This window comes from Mobula birostris, chromosome 7 (genome assembly GCF_030028105.1).
Source record: "Mobula birostris isolate sMobBir1 chromosome 7, sMobBir1.hap1, whole genome shotgun sequence".
NCBI lineage: Eukaryota > Metazoa > Chordata > Chondrichthyes > Myliobatiformes > Myliobatidae > Mobula > Mobula birostris.
In genome coordinates, this window is record NC_092376.1 from 8,573,265 (window position 1) to 8,595,419 (window position 22,155).

General features: G+C 44.2%; 1 protein-coding gene across 2 annotated transcripts in view; it reads right to left on the reverse strand.

The window, feature by feature from the left end:
- The window catches only part of LOC140199997 (52 kDa repressor of the inhibitor of the protein kinase-like), a 34,767-nt gene extending 20,560 nt beyond the window's left edge, over positions 1–14,207 (reverse strand). Inside the window, exon 1 of one of the 2 annotated variants that reach the window (XM_072262588.1) lies at positions 13,965–14,207. In XM_072262588.1, coding sequence (XP_072118689.1) covers positions 13,965–14,056 — 92 coding nt within the window. In that variant the 5' untranslated portion in view covers positions 14,057–14,207. Of the gene's footprint in view, positions 1–1,957; positions 2,082–13,964 lie in introns of those variants that run through there. The other variant, XM_072262589.1, reaches the window with a different exon arrangement.
- Positions 14,208–22,155: the final 7,948 nt, after the last annotated feature.

Below are 22,155 nucleotides of genomic sequence, written 5' to 3' on the forward strand. Positions count from 1 at the left end.
TTCCCACAGTATAGAGAATTTGGACTTGAACGACCTCATCAGGTGTAACTCAGTGGTTTATAATACCATCTCAATGTCAGAAGGTTGTGGGTCCAGGTCCATTTCAGATTCTTGTACTGTACATGGTAAATGTGGAACTGAGGGCAAGCTATAGAGCTCGAAGTGCTGTTTGCTCACTTGGTTGGAGGAAGAGAGCTTGCTGCATGAGTGAATACAACGGGAGCTATCCTTGATATCTTGACCAACATTCATTGCACATGCAGAATTTAATACAGACAACTCTTGTTTTGATGTATACACGGGCAATTAAGAGAATGGTAATAAATTCTGGCTCTGCCACTGCGGTTCAGATCCTTAAAAATAAATTAAAACTTATACCAAAATTCCTGCATCACAACAGATGGAATGCACCCCTTAGGTGGAGAGTATCTTGGAAAACCCAGCAACTTAAATATCCTTTCTTAATGGCAGAATTTATTCATTACAGGATGTTAGTCTCAAGAATCAGATTTAATATCACATGCATATATTGTGAAATTTGTTGTTTTGTAGCAGTCATGCACTGCAATACATAATAAAAAACAACTACAAATCACAAAACTAAATAAATAAACATAACAATTAAATAAGTAGTGCTGGCTGGTGGTGTAGTGGCATCAGCGCTGGACTTCGGAGCAAAGGCTCCCGAGTTCGAATCCAGCCGGCTCCCTTGCACGCTTTCCATCCGTGCTGGGTTGAGTGTCGAGCTAGCAACTTGGCCTCGTAAAACTAAGAAAGCCTGCTAAAAAAAACTGTCATGACGGCGCCCCGATGACTCCACTCGGAGTTAAGGGCTTTCTTCTTCTTCTTTAAATAAGTAACGCAAGAAAAGAGCAAAAGAAAAACTGAGGTACATTGTCCATTCAGAAATCTGGTGGCTGTGAGGAAGAAGCTGTTCCAAAAATGTTGGGTTTGTCTTCAAGTTTCTGTACCACCTCCTTGAAAATAGCAATCAGAAGAGGGCATGACCTGGGGTGATGGGGGTCTTTAATGAGAGATGCCACTTTTCTGAAATACCACCTTTTGAAGATTAAGGCGAGGATTTATTGCCCATTATCAAATGGTCTTAAGAATAGCTGCACACCATTTTCTCAAACTACTTCAGCATACTGGCAAAGGCCTCCCACAGTTTTGTTAGGTAGGGAGTGACAGGATTTAAACCACAACAAGAAATTTCCATGTCAGGATGTGCAAGTCACAGGTCTTGCAGTTTCAATGGGGCTGCTGGGCTAGTATCTCTAGATGGTAGGGTTTGCTGATTTGGCAGATGTTGTCAAAGTGTAACAGCAGTGTATTTTTAGGCTGTTTGCACTGTAGTTACAATGGGCTGAAGTGAAAGGAGTCCTGATGAAGGGTCTCAGACTGAAACATTGACTTTTTTTATTCCTTTTCTGACTGACCTGCAGAGTTCCTCCAGCATTATGTTTGGGTTACTCTAATATTTTAGCTAAACAGGATGCTGATGAAGTGGATTGTTTGTCCTGGATGGTTTTAAACTTGATGAGCTTCATTCATCCAGGCAGAGGAAAGTATTTCATCTAATTCACAAAAATATGTGAAAATAAAAATACTGCCCCAAAATGATCAGCATTTCTCGTTGCAAATATATACTGTTTTAATAGTCTACTTCCAGTATCAGCAAAATTTGCTGCATTTTACTTTGATGGGTTGAATGACGAGGGACTGAGGGAAATGGGTGGTCGCCTCTGCGCATGCGTTCTTCGATCCCGTCCGCCTTGGACGGCGAGGCCTAGCGTCGGAAAGTGGAAACACAGGCCCGAAAAGCAGTCGCCATCCCCGCTTACTGAGCTCGAAATCCGCAGCTTCCCCCCACTGCGTGCACCCTCCCTGCACCAGGTCATGACCTTTCCGGGAGCTGGGTGCCTTGGATGAAACCAAAGCAAGTCTCATTTCTCACCTTTTGGGATCCCTGGGGAACCTGAAGAAAGGTAGGTCCGGGTAATTAGTGCTGCCCCGGCTGCAATTCGGGGCCGCGCAGAAATTCGGCATGTTTTATTTTAAATTATTATCCTCCTCCACCCCCACCCCCTTCTAGCTTTACCTCCCCAAAACGGGGAACAGGATTCTGAAGCAAGCACGGGCGTCTTTCCTATCGCCGCGTCGCCCGCTAGATGCTGGCTGGGAGGTCTGGTCGGTCCTCCGATAGACCACAATCCGCCACGATTACGCGCCAACAAATGTACATTCAATTGCAACTCACCGAAACAGAGCGCTATTTTGCGAACAGCTGCAATGTCAACAGGGAATAAACATCGAGTGTTTATTCCCCTCCTTAGATGGTACCTGACCTGCTCTGGATTTACAACATCTGCAGAATCTCGTGTTCAGAGGATTCACAGACACACTCAGATAAAAGAGAAAATCTACAGATGCCGGAAATGCAAAGCAAAACACATAGTGCTGGAGGAACTCAGCAGGCCTGGCAGCATCTATGGCAAACGGTAAACAGTCAACGGTCGACGTTTCGGGCTGAGACCCTTCAACAATCCTGAACTGACAGAAACAGAACTTCAAGTATAAAATAAATTATTATTGAAGTTGCAGAATTGATACTTAAAAGTTGTGAACAACAGGAATTCTGCAGATGCTGGAAATTCAAGCAACACACATCAAAGTTGCTGGTGAACGCAGTAGCCAGGCAGCATCTCTAGCAAGCGGTGCAGTCGACGTTTCAGGCCGAGACACTTAAAAGTTGTGGACTGGTATAACACCATAATTAATGCTCTGTTCATCAATATTTTGTATTACACCAGATAATTTTATATGCTGATGTATCATGTCTGCACAATCAATTTAATGTAAAGCAGCTTGCACTAGAGGTCTGCCCAAGCAAAGGGATATGAGTGTTTGATGTGATGCTCCAGGAGCCCTCAATGAAGAATGGTGTGTGGGAGACAGTGGTATTCAGCGGGTTGAAGCAATCATCACAGATTATAAGACACAAGGTGCCAGAGGAATTCACTCAGCAGACTGGCAGCATCTATGCAGAGGTGATGTTCTGGTCCAAGACCCTTTATCAGAACTGGAAGGGGAAGAAGCCAGAATAAGGGGGGGGGGGGGGGAAGAAGAGTACAAGCTGCCAACTAATAAGTGCAAAGAGTCAGGTAACAGCAGAGGCCACAGAGGGGAGTAGCGAGAGAGGGTCTCATTGAACTCCCAAAGAAGAGAAGGATTAAATGCCTTCAGGATATACATATCTTAAAGAGATTTCACAGTGGAACAGCAAATCATAGACACAAGAAATTATACAGATGCTGGAAATCTTGGGGAACACTTTTTCATATGCAAAGTACTTCAGAATATAAGAAATTGGTGTATAGTCTTAAGCAACTCCTTGAAGTGACTACTCAGGAGGTGGTTAATGGTCTCGTAAAATGCTCTGAGAATGTTAAAATAAGCAAGGAGCTTGTTAACAACTAATCAAAGGAGTCTCCCAGAATGATCAATACTGACAAATGTAAGCACAGACTGAAGCCAGATGAACATAAGCTAAGGGACAACTCTCCACTGTAACATAAAAGCAGCAGGCATAAATTGGGAAATTAGCTCCCTCAGCCAAGACACAAAATCTCAAAAGTAAAGAATTAGTAAGTGAGCAATTAGTTGTAACAGACAAGAGCCAATTGGGGTTTGATTCCTGCCTTTGTCTGTAAGGAGTCTGTATGTTCTTCCTGTGGCTGTGTGGGGTTCCTCTGGGTGCTCTAGTTTCCTCCCACATTCTAAAGATATATGGTTAAGGTTAGTGAGTTGTGGGCATGGTATGTTGGTGCCGGAAGCGTGGTAACGCTTGCCGGCTGCCCCCAGCACATCCTCAGGCTATGTTGATTGTTGATGCAAAGACAATGCATTTCACTGTGTGTTTTGATGTACATATGACATAAAACTAAACTTAAATTTTAAAAATCTTTAATCTGTGACAGGACTCAGCAAACACTGGGTAATTCAAGTATTGACTAACATTGATCACCTTGTCTCTTGACAGGTAATAGACTGTGCAAGCTGCAAGTACCTGTATTCAGTCTTTGCAAAGTACAATGGTGGTTAAGATTCCAGATTGTTTCTCTTGAAGTTGTACCAAATTTACATAAAAATACTGGTTTATGATTATCCATACTTGACCAGTATAGCCTCTATGCAACTCCACAATGAGACTCCCTTCTAATGATCTGAAGTATACTGACACTCGAGTCAAGGACAATTCCAATGAACAACTAATGCTAACTTTGTTAGAATGTTCTTTCACAAGTTTCAGTGAATGATTCAACATGGCATTCATTTTGAGAGGAGTAGAATATTAAAGCAAGGATGTAATGCTGAGGCTTTATAAGAGATTGGTCAGACCTCTCTTAGGATATTGCAAACCATTTTAGGCCCATTATCTAAGATAGGCTTAACGTATGAGAAATGTTTGATGGCCCTGGGCCTGCACATCATTCCCTCCCCACCCCCACTTTCTGCTTTCAGCAGGGATCGCTCACAAAGTGACTCCTGAAACAGATGCTGTTCTCAGCTCTAACACAGAAGATCAGAAAGAGATTTCCAGACAAATCAAGCAACAGACTGAGCTCGTAATTTCCTGGAAATGCAACATCCTCACTGATATCCCTTAACCATCAGGCTCTTGAACCAAAGGGGATAACTTCACTCAACTTCACTTGCCCCAACACTGAACTGTTCCCACAACCTATAGACTCACTTTCAAGGACTCTTCATCTCATGTTCTCGATATTTATTTATTCTTTGCACAGTTTATTGTCTTCTGCATGCTGGCTGAATGCCCTAGATTAATGGTCTTTCATTGATTCCATTATTCTATAGATGCACTGAATATGCCCTCAAGAAAATGAATATCAAGGTTGTGTATGGTGACACATGTACTTTGATAATAAAATTTACTTTGAACTTTGTGTGGTTGTGAGCCAGCAGTTCCCAGGTATCAAAGTGGAGAAGGAACATTGGAGGTAGTGTTGAAAATCAAGGCCATGCATCAGAAGCCCATAGAAACTTTGCATCGGCTACGGAAGGACAGCTTAACCTCACAAACTAACTAACTGCCCGGTCTGTCTTGCCTTGCCTCAACTGTGAGATCCCTGTAATTCCCACATCGGTCTCATCATTCCCATATAGCTTTGAACAAAAAACGTTTGAGTGGAAGCAAGTCATCATTGATCTAAGGGACTCCCAAAGTAGTAACTCTTACCCATATCTGCAAAAAAAATACTCCTCTTCATGTATGTTTTACAAATTTCATGTGTTAAAAGTTACTATTGAACCCTTCCCACTGCTTTCTCAGCTTTGAAGACGAGATTTCTTTCTCAGGAATACAGCACAGTCTCAGGCCCTCCAACCACCCAATTACACCTATGTGAGCAATTATCTACTAATCCGTACGTCTTTGCAATGTGGCAGGAAACCAGAGCATCCGTTGGAAATCCATGTAGTCATGGGAAGAACATACAAACTCCTTATAGATAACAGTGAAATTGAACCCAGGTCAGTGGTGCTCCATGATATTCTGGATTTTGCCTAAAGAAGGAATATTACCCAAGTGGTGCAGTAAGCAGGAAGTGAATTAAACCCAAACTTTAAAGTAAATTTCTTGAGGATCACTCCTTACTTGGCCTCAGTTCATACTTCGGAAAATATTTAAAATGAGAGAAAGTAAGGTGTGAATGAATCAGGATGTATGGGGGGGGGGGAGAGAGAGAGAGAGAGGCTGTGGTATGTCGAATTACTGGGTGAACAAGTAGTCTTTAGGGTACTGCAAATCTGTGCCTTTACTGATGTTTTGGCAGCATGCTTGTGCGCTTGGAGGGTGCAGATTTTTTTTGCTTGTAGGGGAGGTGCGTCACTTTGCTGCTGCTTATGCGTGGGAGGGAGTAGCTGGGGAGGGGTCTACAGGGTTCTAACATTTAACTTATTCATTCTTTGGGGTACTCCTCTGTTTGCGAAGAAAAAGAATTTCAGTATGTATATTGTATACATTTCTCTAAAATTAAATTGAACCTATTGAAGGGGGAGGAGGCATGGAAGCACAAGAAAGCATAGCCAGGTGGTTGGCTAATTTACCCAGGAGAGGAGAGAATAGAACAGGCTGGGTTGAGAATAGTCAGAGTGGGAAAAAAAAACAGCACAAGACAAATTCACGAAATGTTGAGTAGGTGGCAATTAGCTGGAGGAATGAAGTTTCCTGATTTTGTGGTTTTGATAAAGAATCACGTTTATTCAAATATTTGATAACAGAAAGTCCATATCAGCCTGTGAAAGGGCAAGTTCAACTGTTTAATATAAAAAAGGAATGATTCTGATCAAAACTCTTAATATTGCTAAACATTAATAAAATTTGCTTCAGTATTTTTTCAGGTCCTTAAAGATATAATACTGAAAAGTACAGCACAGGAATTGACCTTCTGGCCTACATGTCCATGCCAAACACCACTAAACTCTCCTCTGTCTGCATATTCATATTCCTTCATTCATTGCATATTCATGTATCTATCAAATAGCCTCTAAATGTCGCTATCAGATCTGCTTTCACTACTACCCCCTGGAAATGGGTTCTAAATGCAAACCTATTTTTATCTCCTCTTGCCTTAAATGCACGTCCTCTATACTTGATACTTCTATCCAGAGAGAAAAAAAACTGTCTACTCTATTAATGTCTCTTATTTTTAACAAGTCTCCCCTCAGCTTCTGACCCTACAGAGAAACCTACTCATATTTAACCAAACTCTCCAGAAAGGTCATACTCTCTAATCCAGGCAGAACTCTAGTAAACTCTTCTGAACACTTTCCAAGGTCTCCACATCCTTTCTGTAACAGGGTGACCAGAACAACAAGTTTTTCTAGCCTAACCCCAAAATTTGAAATAGCTGCAACATGACTTCCTCACTCGTATACTCAACTGTCCTAATCAATAAGCTAATACAGTTCATTAATATTTAAGTTCCTCCTAAATATTTAACCTTTCATCAGCTCTAGTCCACCCTATCCTCAGGGGAAACCCACAACATGTATAAAGCCTATCTATACCCCTCAATTTTGTATGGCTCTATAAGGTCTCCCTTCATTCTCCTGTGTTAAAGGGAATAAAGTCCTAACCTGTTTAACTTTTCCCTTTAACTCAGGTCCTCAAGGCCAGACAACATCTCTGTAATATTTTCCCCCACATTTTTTCAAAACTTATTGATCATCTTTTCTGTAGTTATGGTGACCTAAACATATCATACCAAACCCGGTACACAAGGTTCTGATTTACGAAGACTAATGTGCCACACTTTAGTTAAAGTTTGATTGTCATTTAGTCATACATGAATACAGTCAAACAAAACAGCGTTCCTCCAGGGCCAAAATGCGAAACACAGTATCAACAAGTCATATACAGCACAAGGCGCATATAGCACATACAAGATAGCAAGTTAACATACAGTCACAAAATATATAACCCAAGTCCCTGAGTGACATGTCCCGCAAATTAATGTTGCATGCTTGTTATTGGAAGAACAAGCAGATCTCAGCAGTCTGCAGAGGAGCGTACACACACAATCCTCAAACCTCTCTTTCCAACCCCAACCACCTGTGACGCCAACTTCAAAGAATTATGGATCTGTATTCCAGGTCCCCGTTCTACTGCACATCTCAGTGCCATACCATTTAATGTATCAGTCCTACCCTTAGCTTGTCCTGTCAAAGTGCAACACTTCGTATTTGTCTACATTAAATGTCCTCTGCCATTTTTCAGCCTATTTTCCCAGCTGGTCCAGATCAAGCTGCAGCTTTGATATCCTTCCTTGCTGTTGACAATGCTCACAATCTTGGTGTCATCTGTAAATTTGCTGATCCAGTTTACCACAATATCATCTAAATCATTAATATAGATCAGGAGTTCCCAACCTTGGTTAATGGCAGTGGTCCATGGCAAAAAACGGTTGGGAACTCCTGATGTAGACGATAAACAATAACAGACCCAACACCGATTCCTACAGCACACTACTAGAGTCACAGACCTCCAGTTAGAGAGGTAACCAACTACTACCATTCTCTGGCTTCTCCATGGAACATTGAGCTGCCAGTCCTGTCCTTCCTGCAACCAAGTTTTATTAATGGCTACAACATCATAAATCTATGCGCTTATCCATGCTCTAAGTTCATCTGCATTACCTACAATACTCTGCGGTGAATTATATGCAACCCAAAATATCAATCGCACCATGCTCAGCCTTTCAGTTTGTCTTTGCATGTAAACTTAACATTTATTTTCTCCAGCCACTTCACTTGCTGACCTGCCACTCTGGTTCCCACCCCAACAACTCTAGTTTACTAGCCTGCCATTGTGCAGCATGAGAAAAGCTTTCCGTAAGGATATTGGCACCTCCCCTTCATTTCAGGTGCAAACCATCCAGTTTGTACAAGTCCCACCTACCTTGGAAGGGAGCCCATAAGAACCAAAAATCTGAAGCCCTTCCTCCTGCACCATTTCCTTTGCCACATATTAAACTGCATTATCTTCCTATTTCTGGCCTCATTGGCAAGTACCAAGGGTAACAATCCTGAGATCACTTTAACTTAGCACCTAATTCCCTGAACTCTCTTTGCAGGACCTCATCACACTTCCTACCCATGTCATTGGTACTGACATGGACCATGAACTCTGCTTACCTGTCCCCTTAAGAATTCTATTGGCATGATCTCACCCTAGCACTTGGGAGGCAGCATACCATCTTGGAGTCTCGTCCTCATCCACTGAATCTCCTGTTTGTCCCCCTAACTAGCAAATACCTTAACACTACTGCTCGCCTCTTCTCCCTCATCCCTTCTGAACCATAAAACCAGACTCAATACCAGAGACCTGAATGCTGTGGCTGTTCCCCGCTATGTAGTCTCCCCCAACAGTACCCAACTGATGTTTGAGAGGAACGCCCACAGAGTTACCTTGCACTACTGCTTATTTTCTTTCCCTCTCCTGATAGTCACCCAGTTATCTGCATCCTGCAATCTGGGAGTAATTGCTTCCATGTAACTCTTGGAAGTCAACCTGTCTCCCAAATCATCCAGCTGCAGTTCCCAACACAGCAGCTGGATGCACTTGTCACAGGTGTGGTCATCAGGAATACTGGAGGTTTCCCTGACTTCACACTTTGTATAGGAGAAGCATACCAATGGCCTGGGTTCCAATTCTGCTGCTCTACCTGTGCAATAAAAAAGAAAGGAAGAGAACTTAATAGAAATCTCACCTTAGCCTCCATCTCTTCTTGCTGAAGCCTCAATACCTTTTGTGCTTGAGTTCCTCAAGCTATTTGTTTTCGCCCCAACAATTTCTCCTCTTGCTTCCTTCAACAGTATGTCCAATGCTGATAAAATTATACCCTTCCACATCCTTGTTCAATGATTCCAACTTATGATCCACATATCACAGGGAACAATTTTCCCTCACCTAGCTTACCGAAGACTCTCACCACCTATGAAACTTTAAACAGGTAACCTCTAAACTTTCTGTTCTCCAAGGAAGAAGTTATTACCTTTTCCAACCCCTCCTTATCCCTCACCAAAAAAAAAGGCATCAACCAACCCACTTCCATATTACCAAATCCCAGATTTCTTGCTTGGCTGTTTATCAACTCCAAAAGTGATCCAGTATAAAGTTCAAAGCTCAAAGTAAACTTTATTATCAAAGTACATTTACATCATCATATACAACCATGAGATCCATTCTCTTGTGTGCATACTCAATAAACCTACAGAAAAATAACCAAAACAGAATCTATGAAAATCTGCCTAACTAGGGCATTCAACCAGTGTGTAAAAGACAACGAACTGTGCGAATACAAAAGAAATAAAGATTTTAAAATGTAACTAACATCGAGAACATGAGATGCAGAATCCTAGAAAATGAATGAATTGATGGGAGGGCTTTGCCCGTGATGGGCTGGACTGTATCCACTACCTTTTGTTGGATTGTCAATTCAAAGGTATTGGTGTTTCATACCTGGTTGTGATGCAGTCAATATACTCTTCGCTACCCATCTATAGAAATTTTGTCAAAGTTTTAGATGTCATGCTGAATCTCCACAAACTCCTAAGGAAGTACTTTCTTCATAACTGCACATGTGCTGGGCCCAGGATAGGTCCTCAGAAATAATAACACATGGGAATTTAAACTTGCCAACCCTCTCCACTTCTGATAGGATTGGCTTATGGACCTCTGGTTTCCTTCTCCTAAGTCCTTGAGATCAGTTCCTTGGTCTTGCTGACACTGAGTAAGAGGTACTCAGCCAGATTTTCAATCTCATTCCTAGATGCTGATTCATCACCTTTGATTCAGTCTACAACAGTAGTGTCATCAGCAAATTTGAAATTTGGTTTTGTAGCTGTATTTAGCCACACAGTCATAAGTATAAAGTGAGTAGAGCAGGGGATTTGTGGTGCACCTAAGCTGATAGATTATGGAGATGTTGTTGCCAATCGAACTGACTGGGGTCTTCAAGTGAGGAAATCCAGGATCCAACTGATCACCTGTTGGAGAATATGTTCTCCAATGGGTGGCTTCCTGCATTTTTCTCATATCTCTGCAAGCCATCTTTACTCTATGTACAGTTGCTCTCATAGAAGGTCAGTGACAAATTATGGATGAATTTTCATTCCATTTTTTTAAATATACAAATACTCTTATCCCCACAAACTGGAAACAATTTCCAGCAACACACATAAAAGTTGCTGATGAACGCAGCAGGCCAGGCAGCATCTACAGCAAGAGGTACAGTCGACGTTTCAGGCCGAGACCCTTCGTCAGGACTAACTGAAAGAAGAGCTAGTAAGAGATTTCCATCTGCTTTGGAAAAACATTTAGAAGCCAAAAAAAACTTAAAAGAAATATCAAAAGAGTTGGCATAATGGGTCATTTCCACATTCACAGCAGAGATCATGGGCCTCTGAAGAAGGGAAAGAATGATAGGGTCGTAAAGAAAGCATTTGGCAAATTGGAGTCACTTTAATCTGATAGATGCCTTTCATTAACCTGGTCTGACACCATGTGGCTTAATGAACTGGGTGTGCACTGGGACACATCATCAGTAATGCAACCTGGGGTCATTACGTGTTTCGGGTCTTTAATCGTCAGACACCTTCACCCAGGTATCCCAGCCAGTGTTGATCAGGCCCAGCTTGTGTTTATCCCATGGACCAAGATAATGAGAGGCAGGTAATTCTAAGGGTTATGGCATTTTTAGACCTCATTGCCTGGCACACTTTGAAAGGGAGAATACAACTACAGCTCTGAAGATCCCTGAAACACCTGATGAACCTGTGATCTCTGTCTCAGAGCGAATGTTAGGCTATCTTTAAAGAGAGTGAACCATAGCAAGGCAGAGGTCCCGATGGAGTACCTGGTAAGGCTCTGAAAACCTGAACCAAGCAACTGGCGGGAGTATTCAAGGACATTTTCAACCTCTCACGGCTAAGGGTGGAAGTTCCCACCTGCTTCAAAAAGGCAACAATTATACCAGTGCCTAAGAAGAATAATGTGAGCTTCAGTGATGAAATGCTGAGAGTTTGGTCATGACTAGAATGAACTGCTGCCTCAACAAGGACCTGGACCCAATACAATTTGCCTATCTCCGCAACTGGTCAACGGCAGATGCAATCTCAATGGCTCTTCGATGGCTTTAGACCACCTGGACAACACAAACATCTATGTCAGGATGCTGTTCATTGATTATAGCTCAGCATTTAATACCATCATTTGCACAATCCTGATTGAGGAGTTGCAGAACCTGGGCCTCTGTACCTCCTTCTGCAATTGGATCCTCGACTTCCTAACCGGAAGACCACAATCCGTGCAGATTGGTGATAACATCTCCTCCTCGCTGACAATCAACACTGCTCACTGGTGCACCTCAGGGGTGTGTGCTTAGCCCACTGCTCTACTCTCGATATACACATGACTGCGTGGCTACGCGTAGCTCAAATACCATCTATAAATTTGCTGACGACACAACAATTGTTGGTAGAATCTCAGATGGTGAGAGGGCGTACAGGAGTGATATGCCAACTAGTGGAGTGGTGTTGCAGCAACAAACTGGCACTCAACATCAGTAAGATGAAAGAGCTGATTATGGACTTCCGGAAGGGCAAGACGAAGGAACACATATCATTCTGACAGGCTACATTACTGTCTGGTATGTCGGGGTGGGGGAGGGGACCGAAAGAAGCTGCCCAGGGTTGTAAATTTAGTTGGTTCCACCTTGGACACTACCTCACATTTATAATATATAGTATTTCTGTTTTTGCACAATTTTTAATCTATTCAATAAGTATACTGTAATTATTTATTACTATTATTTTATTTCTTCTCTATCATATTGCATTGAACTGCTGCTGCTAAGTTAACAAATTTCATGTCACATGGTGGTGATAATAAACACGATTCTGATGCTCTTGTCTAGCTGGTGCCATTGGGAAAAAGGTGCGGGTGCCTCAGGACTCACACCACCACGTTCAAGAACAGTTATTACCCCTCACCCATGCGGCTTTTAAACCAAAAGGGACAACTTCACTTGCCCCATCATTGAAATGTTCCCACAGCTTATGGAGTCACTTTCAATGACTCCTCATCTTGTGTTCTCAATAGTTATTATTTGTGGATTTGCACAGTTTATTGTGTTTAGCAAACTGGTTGAACGCCTAAGTTGTTGAGGTTTTTCATTGGTTGTACTATAGTTATTATTCTATTATGGATTTACTGAGTGTGCCCACAAGGAAATGAATCTCAACATTGTATATGGTGACATATGTACTTTGAACTTCTGAACAAGCAGGCTTTTTACCACTGAGTTTGGGTGAGACTAGAACTAGGGTTAAGGCTGAAATATTTAAAGGGAACCAGAGGAGGATCTTTTTCACACAGAGGGTGATGTGGCTGTGGAACAAGCTGTCTGTGGAAGTGGGTTTGATTACAGCACTTAAGAGAAGTTTGGTTAGGTACCTGGAATGGAGGGCTACAGTCCGGGTGCAGGTCAATGGGACTAGGCAGAAAAAGTTTGGCATGGACCAGATGGGCTGAATGGCCTGTTTATATGCTGAAGTGTTCTATGATTCTAATGAACCTAAATGGATTGTTGCAACTTATGAAAAAAACAGCCATGGGAGAGCCAGTGGATTAAATACCCTCCCTCTATACCTTAAAAAATGACATGAAAGTGCAGGAATGTGCAAGGAAATGGAAGACGTGGTGACAGGGCAGAGGGGGGAGCAGACACGAGAAGGGATGGGGTGACCAAGTAAGGCATGGGGTACAGGAGCGGAAATGGGTTGGAATCATAGGAATCTACAACACATTACAGGGCCTTCGGCCCAAAAGCTGTGCCGACTATGTAACCTACTCTAGAAACTGCCTAGAATTTCCCTACCACATAGCCCTCTATTTTTCTAAGCTCCATGTACCTAAGTCTCTTAAAAGACCCTATTGTATCCACCTCTATCACTGTCGCTGACAGTGCATTCCACACACCCAATTATCTGTGTGCGAAAAACTTACCTCTGACATCCCCCTGATATTTGCCTGAATGGCAACAGGCAATATAGGGGCAGGGGCATGGTTAGAAAATGGCACGGGCATAAAAGTGGTTGGAGAACGGCACGGGCATATAAGTGGGACAGCGTCAGGCAGAGTTAGCGGAACAGGCGGCGAAAGAGAGACAGCACTGCGCATGCGCACCTCTCTCCTTGGACTCAGGCCTGCGGGCGGAGGTAAAGAAATCGGAGGCGAGCTCAGGCTCTAAGATCAACAGTCGAACTGGAGAAACACCACAGCCTTTCGTCAACCTTCCCCATCTTTTCTCCACTCAGCCGCGGCAGCGGAACATTCCAGAAACAAGGCAGACACCACCCTCCCAACCCACCGCGCTCACCTCGCGGGGTCTTTGGGGAACCTGAAGAAAGGGATCTCCGGGCAGTTGGTGCTCTTCCTGCTGCAGTTGGGCGCCGCGCAGAAGTTCGGCATTGTCTTCGCTAGGCGTTTTACCCGACACTGAACAAAACAATGGTTTTGTTTGTTTTAACGCCGCCGCTTTGGGCTCAATGTGAAGTGATTAAAGGCCGTAACTCCAACCGTCGAACACCGTGCGTACTCCAACGCGCTTACGTCATCGCGTACGCTGGCTGTGATCCCATCCAGCGCTTTGACGTCGCCTGCTCGAGTTTCTCTGTTATCTTCCGGCAACAACACTTTCGGCCTCCACTCTCCAGACACATTCCCACTCTTCGCCCCTTCTCCCTTCCCCACACATTGCCTGACCTGTTTCTGTTCTTTCAGGTTTCAAACATCCTGCAATATTTCATCACACCTATGATCAAGCTCATTTCTTTGAATTGGTGTAACTCAAGATGGTTTAATGTCATTCGCAGTACGTAAGTGTAAAGGACAATGAAATAATCGGTACTCTGGATCCGATGTAGCACAATAAGATAAAGAACATAATAATAAACGTAATAAATATAAAAGCAAAAATAACATATACATAGATTGATTATATGTCCATGAAGTGATGCTAGGCACAGTAGTGTCTGTACACAAGGTGACTGACGAGAAGTGATAAAGCAGTGGCGGTTGTGGGTGTGGAGAGGTGGGTCAGTGGGTGGAAGTGTTTTTGAATCTGGTAGTCTTGGTGTGGATGCTATTCTCTGATGTGAGTGGGTCAAACAGTATAAGATAGGTGGATTGGATCCTTCATGATATTACTGGCCCTTTCCAGGCACCTTTCTGTATATATGTCCTTGATGGCGGGTAGGTTGGTGTCGGTGATGCGTTGAGCAGTTTTAACTACCCATTGTAGAGCACTCCAGGCTGCAGCAGTGCAGTTTCCATACCATACAGTGATGCAGCTTATTAGGATGCTCTCTACTGCACATCTGTAGAATGAAATGAGTATAGATGTGCACAGTCTAGCTATCTTCATCCCTGTCAAAATATGGATTGTGCTACTGTCTTAGATTTTAATGAATATCTCATTAAAGAGGAGGAGGGAGGAGAAGATGGCGATGCGACGCAGCGCGCGCAGCCGTTTCAAATGATATCGTATGTGTTAACTAGGGGGCCGTGCAGAATCCTGATTTGATGGAGACAGCCGTGAGAAGCACGGAGGAACACCTGGAGAAATTTCTGAAATGCCCGCTTCGCTGCCGCTGCTACTGTGCGATCGAGAATCTCCGGAGGGGAAGGCCCCAAATCCTCGGCTTTGCCTGTTGCCGGGGCCGGGGTCGAAGTGCTCAGCAGAGATGGTGCTGGGTGCTCAGTGTCAGAGAGCTGGTTGGAGGTTCAGAGTTTTTGGACGTACTCGGAGTCAGACTGTGGTCAGACGCCTCCAGGATGCTGCATCGGCAAGTTTGTGGCGCTGGAGGTTCACCGTCTGCGTGAGATGATGGGACTTTCGAGAGACTTTGAGACTTTTACCACGCCCATGGTCTGTTCTTTATCATCAAAAACAACTGTCCAACCCAACACTTCATCATTTCAGGCAAGCTCTCTCTCTCACAACCGAGGGAGAGAGAGATATCACTCCTGCAACAACGAAAGGGGAGGCCAACAGCTCACTGTTTTGATGTTGCAATCTGCTGCGCCGCTTGTCCAAGTTCCCTACCTTGAGGACCAACAGACTCTCGTTCACCATTGAGAGAGGGATAGAGATATCACTCGAGTGTAGGGGCTTTCTTTCGACAACATTGTACACCATCTGATGTCTCAAAGTTTCAATCTCCCACAATGCTTCAGTCAGCAAAATCGGCAAGAAATTGGCTCATCCTCCAGGCCACACCTGCTGGCATGCCAATAGCCTCTGACAACCAAGTCCAATTCCTGACCTTCATGTATGGCTTGGATACTAAGCCTGGATGAACCATTTCTACTGACAGGAGAAGGGCAAAGGCAGATTACTGGTGCCTTAAAACTAGTTGCTTTGGACAGATGGGGTACATCAGCTGTGGTTGGCATCTCACTGAGGAGAAGGAGACCTCTGATCTCAAACCTCACTACCATGCAGCTACACCCTTTCATAGGAAAGTCTTCGGGAGTAAATCCTGAGCTGGAGTTCCTAAGGCAGTCCTATGTTGAGTTCAACCCTGACTGGTAACTTCCTAGCCAGATTCACCATCTTCTTTATCCAGAAGGTGATGAACCTGTGGGACTCATTACTACAAGTAGCCGTGGAGGCCAAGTCGTTCGGTGTATTTAAGGTGAAGGTGGATAAATGGGTTGAATGGCCTAATTCTGCTCCTTTGTCTTATGGTAGATTCTTTCTCTTAAACGTTGACATTGAACCCGCATCCATCATTTGTGCTCTCAGCTCGGTCGGCGCTCATACCACCTTGTGAGTGAAGAAGTTCCCATTACGTTCCCTGTAACATCAGTGGAAAAAGCCTGATTGCATTTATGATATCCATACCCCTCATAATTGTGTATACCTCTATCAAATCTCCCCTCATTCTCCTACACTCTAGGGAATAAAGTTCTAACCTATTCAACCCCTCCCTAGTCAAAGGAGAAGATAAACAACCGTGGCTAACAGGAGAAGTCAAAGCCAACATAAAAGCCAAAGAGAGGACATAAAACAGAGCAAAAATTAGTAGGAAGTTAGAGGATTGGGAAGCTTTTAAAAACCAATGGAAGGCAACCAAAAAAAGTTATAAAGAAGGTAAAGATGGAATACAAAAGTAAGCTAGCCAGTAATAATAAAGAGGATACCAAAGGTTTCTTCAGATCCATAAAGTGTAAAAGAGAGGCGAAAGTGGATATCAGACTGCTGGAAAACGATGCTGGAGCGGTAGTAATAGGGGACAACAAAATGGTGGTTGAACTGAATAAGTATTTTGCATCAGTCTTCACTGTGGAAGACACTAGCAGTATGGTGGAAGTTCCAGTGTCAGGGGGGCATGAAGTGTGTGAAGTTACCATAGCTACAAAGAAGGTTCTTGGGTAAATGAAAGGCATAAAGGTAGATAAGTCGCCTGGACCAGATGATGTACACCCCAGAGTTCTGAAAGAGGTCTTGGAGGGATTTGTGATGATCTTTCAAGAATCACTAGATTCTGTAAATGGTTCCAGAAGACTGGAAAATTGCAAATATTACTCTCTCCTCAAGGAGAGAGGCAGAAGAAAGGAAACTATGGGTCAGTTAGTCTGACCTCAGTGGTTGAGAAGATGTTGGAGTCTGTGATGAAGGATGAAGTCTCAGGATACTTGCAGGCACATAATAAAATATGGCCGTAGTCAGCATGGTTTCCTCAAAGGAAAATCATGCCTGATAAATCTGTAGGAAATTAGAACACAGAAAAATAGAAAACCTACAGCCAGCACAATAAAGGCCCTTCGGTCCACAAAGCTATGCTGAACATATCCTTACCTAGGGTTACCCATAGCCCTCTATTTTTCTAAGCTCCATGTACCTGTCCAGGAGTCTCCTATCATTTCCACCTCCACCACCGTCACCGGCAGCCCATTCCACGCTCTCACCACTCTCTGCATAAGAAAACTTACCCCTGACATCTCCTCTATACCTTCTTCCAAGCACCTTAAAACTGTGCTCTCTCGTGCTAGCCATTTCAGCCTTGGGGAGAAGTCTCTGACTATCCACATGATCATTGCCTCTCATCATCTTGTACACCTCTATCAGGTCACCTCTCATCCTCCGTCACTCCAAGGAGAAAAGGCTGAGTTCAATCAACCTTTTCTCATAAGGCACGCTTCCCAATCCAGGCAACATCTTTGTAAATCTCCTCTGCATCCTTTCTATGGCTTCCACATCCTTCCTGTAGTGAGGCGACCAAAACTGAGCACAGTACTCCAAGTGGGGTCTGACTAGGGTCCTATATAGCTGCAACATTACCTCTCGGCCCTTAAACTCAATCCCATGATTGGTGAAGGCCAATGCACCGTATGCGTTCTTAACCACAGAGTCAACCTGCGCAGCTACTTTGAGCATCCTATGGACTCGGACCCCAGATCCCTCTGACCCTCCACGCTGCCAAGACTCTTATCATTAATACTATATTCTGCCATCATATTTGACCTACCAAAATGAACCACCTCATACTGATCTGGGTTGAACTCCATCTGCCACTGCTCAGCCCAGTTTTGCATCCTATCAATGTCCCGCTGTAACCTCTGACAGCCCTCCACACCATCCACAACACCCCCAACCTTTGTGTCTTCAGCAAATTTACTAACCCTGTATAAGATGACAGGCATTAACCATGTGGATAGTCAGAGGCTTTTTCCCAGGGCTGAAATGGCTAGCACGAGAGGGCACAGTTTTAAGGTGCTTGGAAGTAGGTACAGAGGAGATATCGGGGTAAGTTTTTTACGCAGAGAGTGGTGAGTGCGTGGAATGGGCTGCCGGCGACAGTGGTGGAGGTGGATACGATAGGGTCTTTTAAGAGACTCTTGGACAGGTATACGGAGCTCAGAAAAATAGAGCGCTATGGGTAACCCTAGGTAATTTCTCATGTAAGGACATGTTCGGCACAGCTTTGTGGGCCGAAGGGCCTGTATTGTGCTGTAGGTTTTCTATGTTTCTAACCTATCCGTCCACTTCCTCATCCAGGTCATTTATAAAAATCATGAAGAGTAGAGGTCCCAGAACAGATCCCTGAAGCACACCACCGGTCACTGACCTCCATGCAGAATATGACCCGTCTACAACCACTCTTTGCCTTCCATGGGCAAGCCAGTTCTGGATCCACAAAGCAATGTCCCCTTGGATCCCATGCCTCCTTACTTTCTCAATAAGCCTTGCATGGGGTACCTTATCAAATGCCTTGCTGAAATCCATTTACATTACATCTACTGCTCTACCTTCACCAATGTGTTTAGTCACATCCTCAAGAAATTCAATCAGGCTCGTAAGGCACGACCTGCCTTTCACAAAGCCATGCTGACTATTCCTAATCATATTATGCCGATCCAAATGTTCATAAATCCTGCCTCTCAGGATCTTCTCCATCATCTTACCAACCACTGAAGTAAGACTCACTGGTCTATAATTTCCTGGGCTATCTCTATGCCCTTTCTTGAATAAGGGAACAACATCTGCAACCCTCCAATCCTCTGGAACCTCTCTTGTCCACATTGATGATGCAAAGATCATCACCAGAGGCTCAGCAATCTCCTCCCTCGCCTCCCATAGTAGCCTGGGGTACATCTCGTCTGGTCCCGGTGACTTATCCAGCTTGATGCTTTCCAAAAATTCCAGCACATCCTCTTTCTCAATATCTACGTCCTCAAGCTTTTCAGTCCGCTGTAAGTCATCCCTACAATCGCTAATATCCTTTTCTGTAGTAAATACTGAAGCAAAGTACTCATTAAGTACCTCTGGTATCTCCTCCAGTTCCATACACGCTTTTCCACTGTCACACTTGATTGGTCCTATTCTCTCATGTCTTATCCTCTTGCTCATCACATACTTGTAGAATTCCTTGGGGTTATCCTTCATCCTGTCTGCAAAGGCCTTCTCATGGCCCCTTCTAGCTCTCCTAATTTCATTCTTAAGTTCCTTCCTGCAAGCCTTATATTCTTCTAGATCTCTATCAATTACCTAGTTTTTGAACCTTATGTAAGCTCTTCTTTTCTTCTTCACTAGATTTACAACAGCCTTTGTTCTTTGAAGAAATGGCGAGCAGGATAGACAAAGGAGAATTGGTTGAAGTTGTGTACTTTGATTTTCAGAAGGCCTTTGACTAGGTGCCACACATGAGGCTGCTTAACAAGCTATGAGCCCATGGTATTACAGGAAAGATTCAAGGATTGATGAAGCACTGGCTGATTGACAGGAGGCAAAGAATGGGAATAAAAGAAGCCTTTTCTGCCTGGCTTCTGATGACTAGTAGTGTTCCACAGGGAACACACATAAAAATTGCTGGTGAACACAGCAGACCAGGCAGCATCTATAGGAAGGGGTACAGTCGACGTTTTGGGCTGAGACCCTTCGTCAGGACTAACTGAAAGAAGAAATAGTAAGAGATTTGAAAGTGGGGAGAAGACAGGAGGGGGTGGGATGGAGTTAAGAGCTGGAAAATTGATTGGCAAAAGGGATATACCTGCCTGCCCAGGTAGACCCATTGTCTCATCTTCCTCCTGCCTCACCGAACTCATTTCTGCATCCCCCCCCTCCTTGTTCAACTCCTTCCTACCTATGTTCGTGACACTTCTCATGCTCTGAATTTTTTTGATGATTTTAAGTTCCCTGGCCCCCACCGCTTTATTTTCGTCATGGATGTCCAGTCCCTGTATACTTCCAACCCCACCAGGAAGGTCTGAAAGCTCTCCATTTCTTTTTGGATTCCAGACCTAACCAGTTCCCTCTACCACCACTCTGCTCCGTCTAGCAGAATTAGTCCTTACCCTGAATAATTTCTCCTTTGGCTCCTCCCACTTCCTCCAGACTAAAGGTGTAGCCATGGGCACTCGTATGGGTCCCAGCTATGTCTGCCTTTTTGTTGGCTTTGTGGAACAATCCATGTTCCAAGCCTATACTGGTATCTGTCCCCCACTTTTCCTTCGCTACATCAACGACTGCATTGGCGCTGCTTCCTGCACGCATGCTGAGCTCGTTGACTTCATTAACTTTGCCTCCAATTTTCACCCTGCCCTCAAGTTTACCTGGTCTATTTCTGACACCTCGCTCCCCTTTCTTGATCTTTCCGTCTCTATCTCTGGAGACAGCTTATCTAATGATGTTTACTATAAGTCAATGGACTCTCACAGCTACCTGGACTACTCCTCTTCCTACCCTGTCTCTTGTAAAAATGCCATCCCCTTCTCGTAATTCCTCCTTCTCCACCGCATCTGCTCTCAGGATGAGGCTTTTCATTTCAGAACGAAGGAGATGTCCTCCTTTTTTAAAGAAAGGGGCTTCCCTTCCTCCACCATCAACTCTGCTCTCAAACGCATCTCTCCTATTTCACACACATCTGCTCTCACCCCATCCTCTCACCACCCCACTAGGAATAGGTTTCCCTTTGTCCTCACCTACCACCCCACCAGCCTCCGGGTCCAACATGTAACTCTCCGTAACTTCCGCCACCTCCAATGGGATCCCACCACTAAGCACATCTTCCCCCCCCCCCCCCCCCGGCTTTCCGCAGGGATTGCTCCCTACGCGACTCCCTTGTCCATTCGTTCCCCCCCCCATCCCTTCCCACCGATCTCCCTCCCGGCACTTGTCCTTGTAAGCAGAACAAGTGCTACACATGCCCTTACACTTCCTCCCTCACTACCATTCAGGGCCCCAGACAGTCCTTCCAGGTGAGGCGACACTTCACCTGTGAGTCGGCTGAGGTGATATTCTGCGTCCGGTGCTCCGGATGTGGCCTTCTATATACTGGCGAAACCTGACGCAGGCTGGGAGACCATTTCGCTGAACACCTACGCTCCGTCCACTAGAGAAAGCAAGATCTCCCAGTGGCCACACATTTTAATTCCACATCCCATTCCCATTCTGATATGTCTATCCACGGCCTCCTCTACTGTCAAGATGAAGCCACACTCAGGTTGGAGGAACAACACCTTATATTCCGTCTGGGTAGCCTCCAACCTGATGGCATGAACATTGACTTCTCTAACTTCCGTTAATGCCCCACCTCCCCTTCGTACCCCATCTGTTATTTATTTATGTATTATTATTATTAATTTTTTTTTCTCTCTTCCTTTTCTCCGTCTGTGCCTCTCACTATACTCCTTGCCCATCCTCTGGGCTTCCCCCCTCCCCCTTTCTTTCTCCCTATGATCCTTTCATATCCCTTTTGCCAATCACCTGTCCAGCTCTTGGCTCCATCCCTCCCCCTCCTGTCTTCTCCTGTCATTTTGGATCTCCCCCTCCCCCTCCCACTTTCAAATCTCTTACTATCTCTTCTTTCAGTTAGTCCTGACGAAGGGTCTCGGCCTGAAATGTCGACTGTACCTCTTCCTATAGATGCTGCCTGGCCTGCTGCGTTCACCAGCATTTTTTATGTGTGTTGCTTGAAATTCCAGCATCTGCAGATTTCCTCATGGTAGTGTTCCACAGGGGTCTGTGTTGGGGTCAATTCTTCTTACATTCTATGTCAATGATT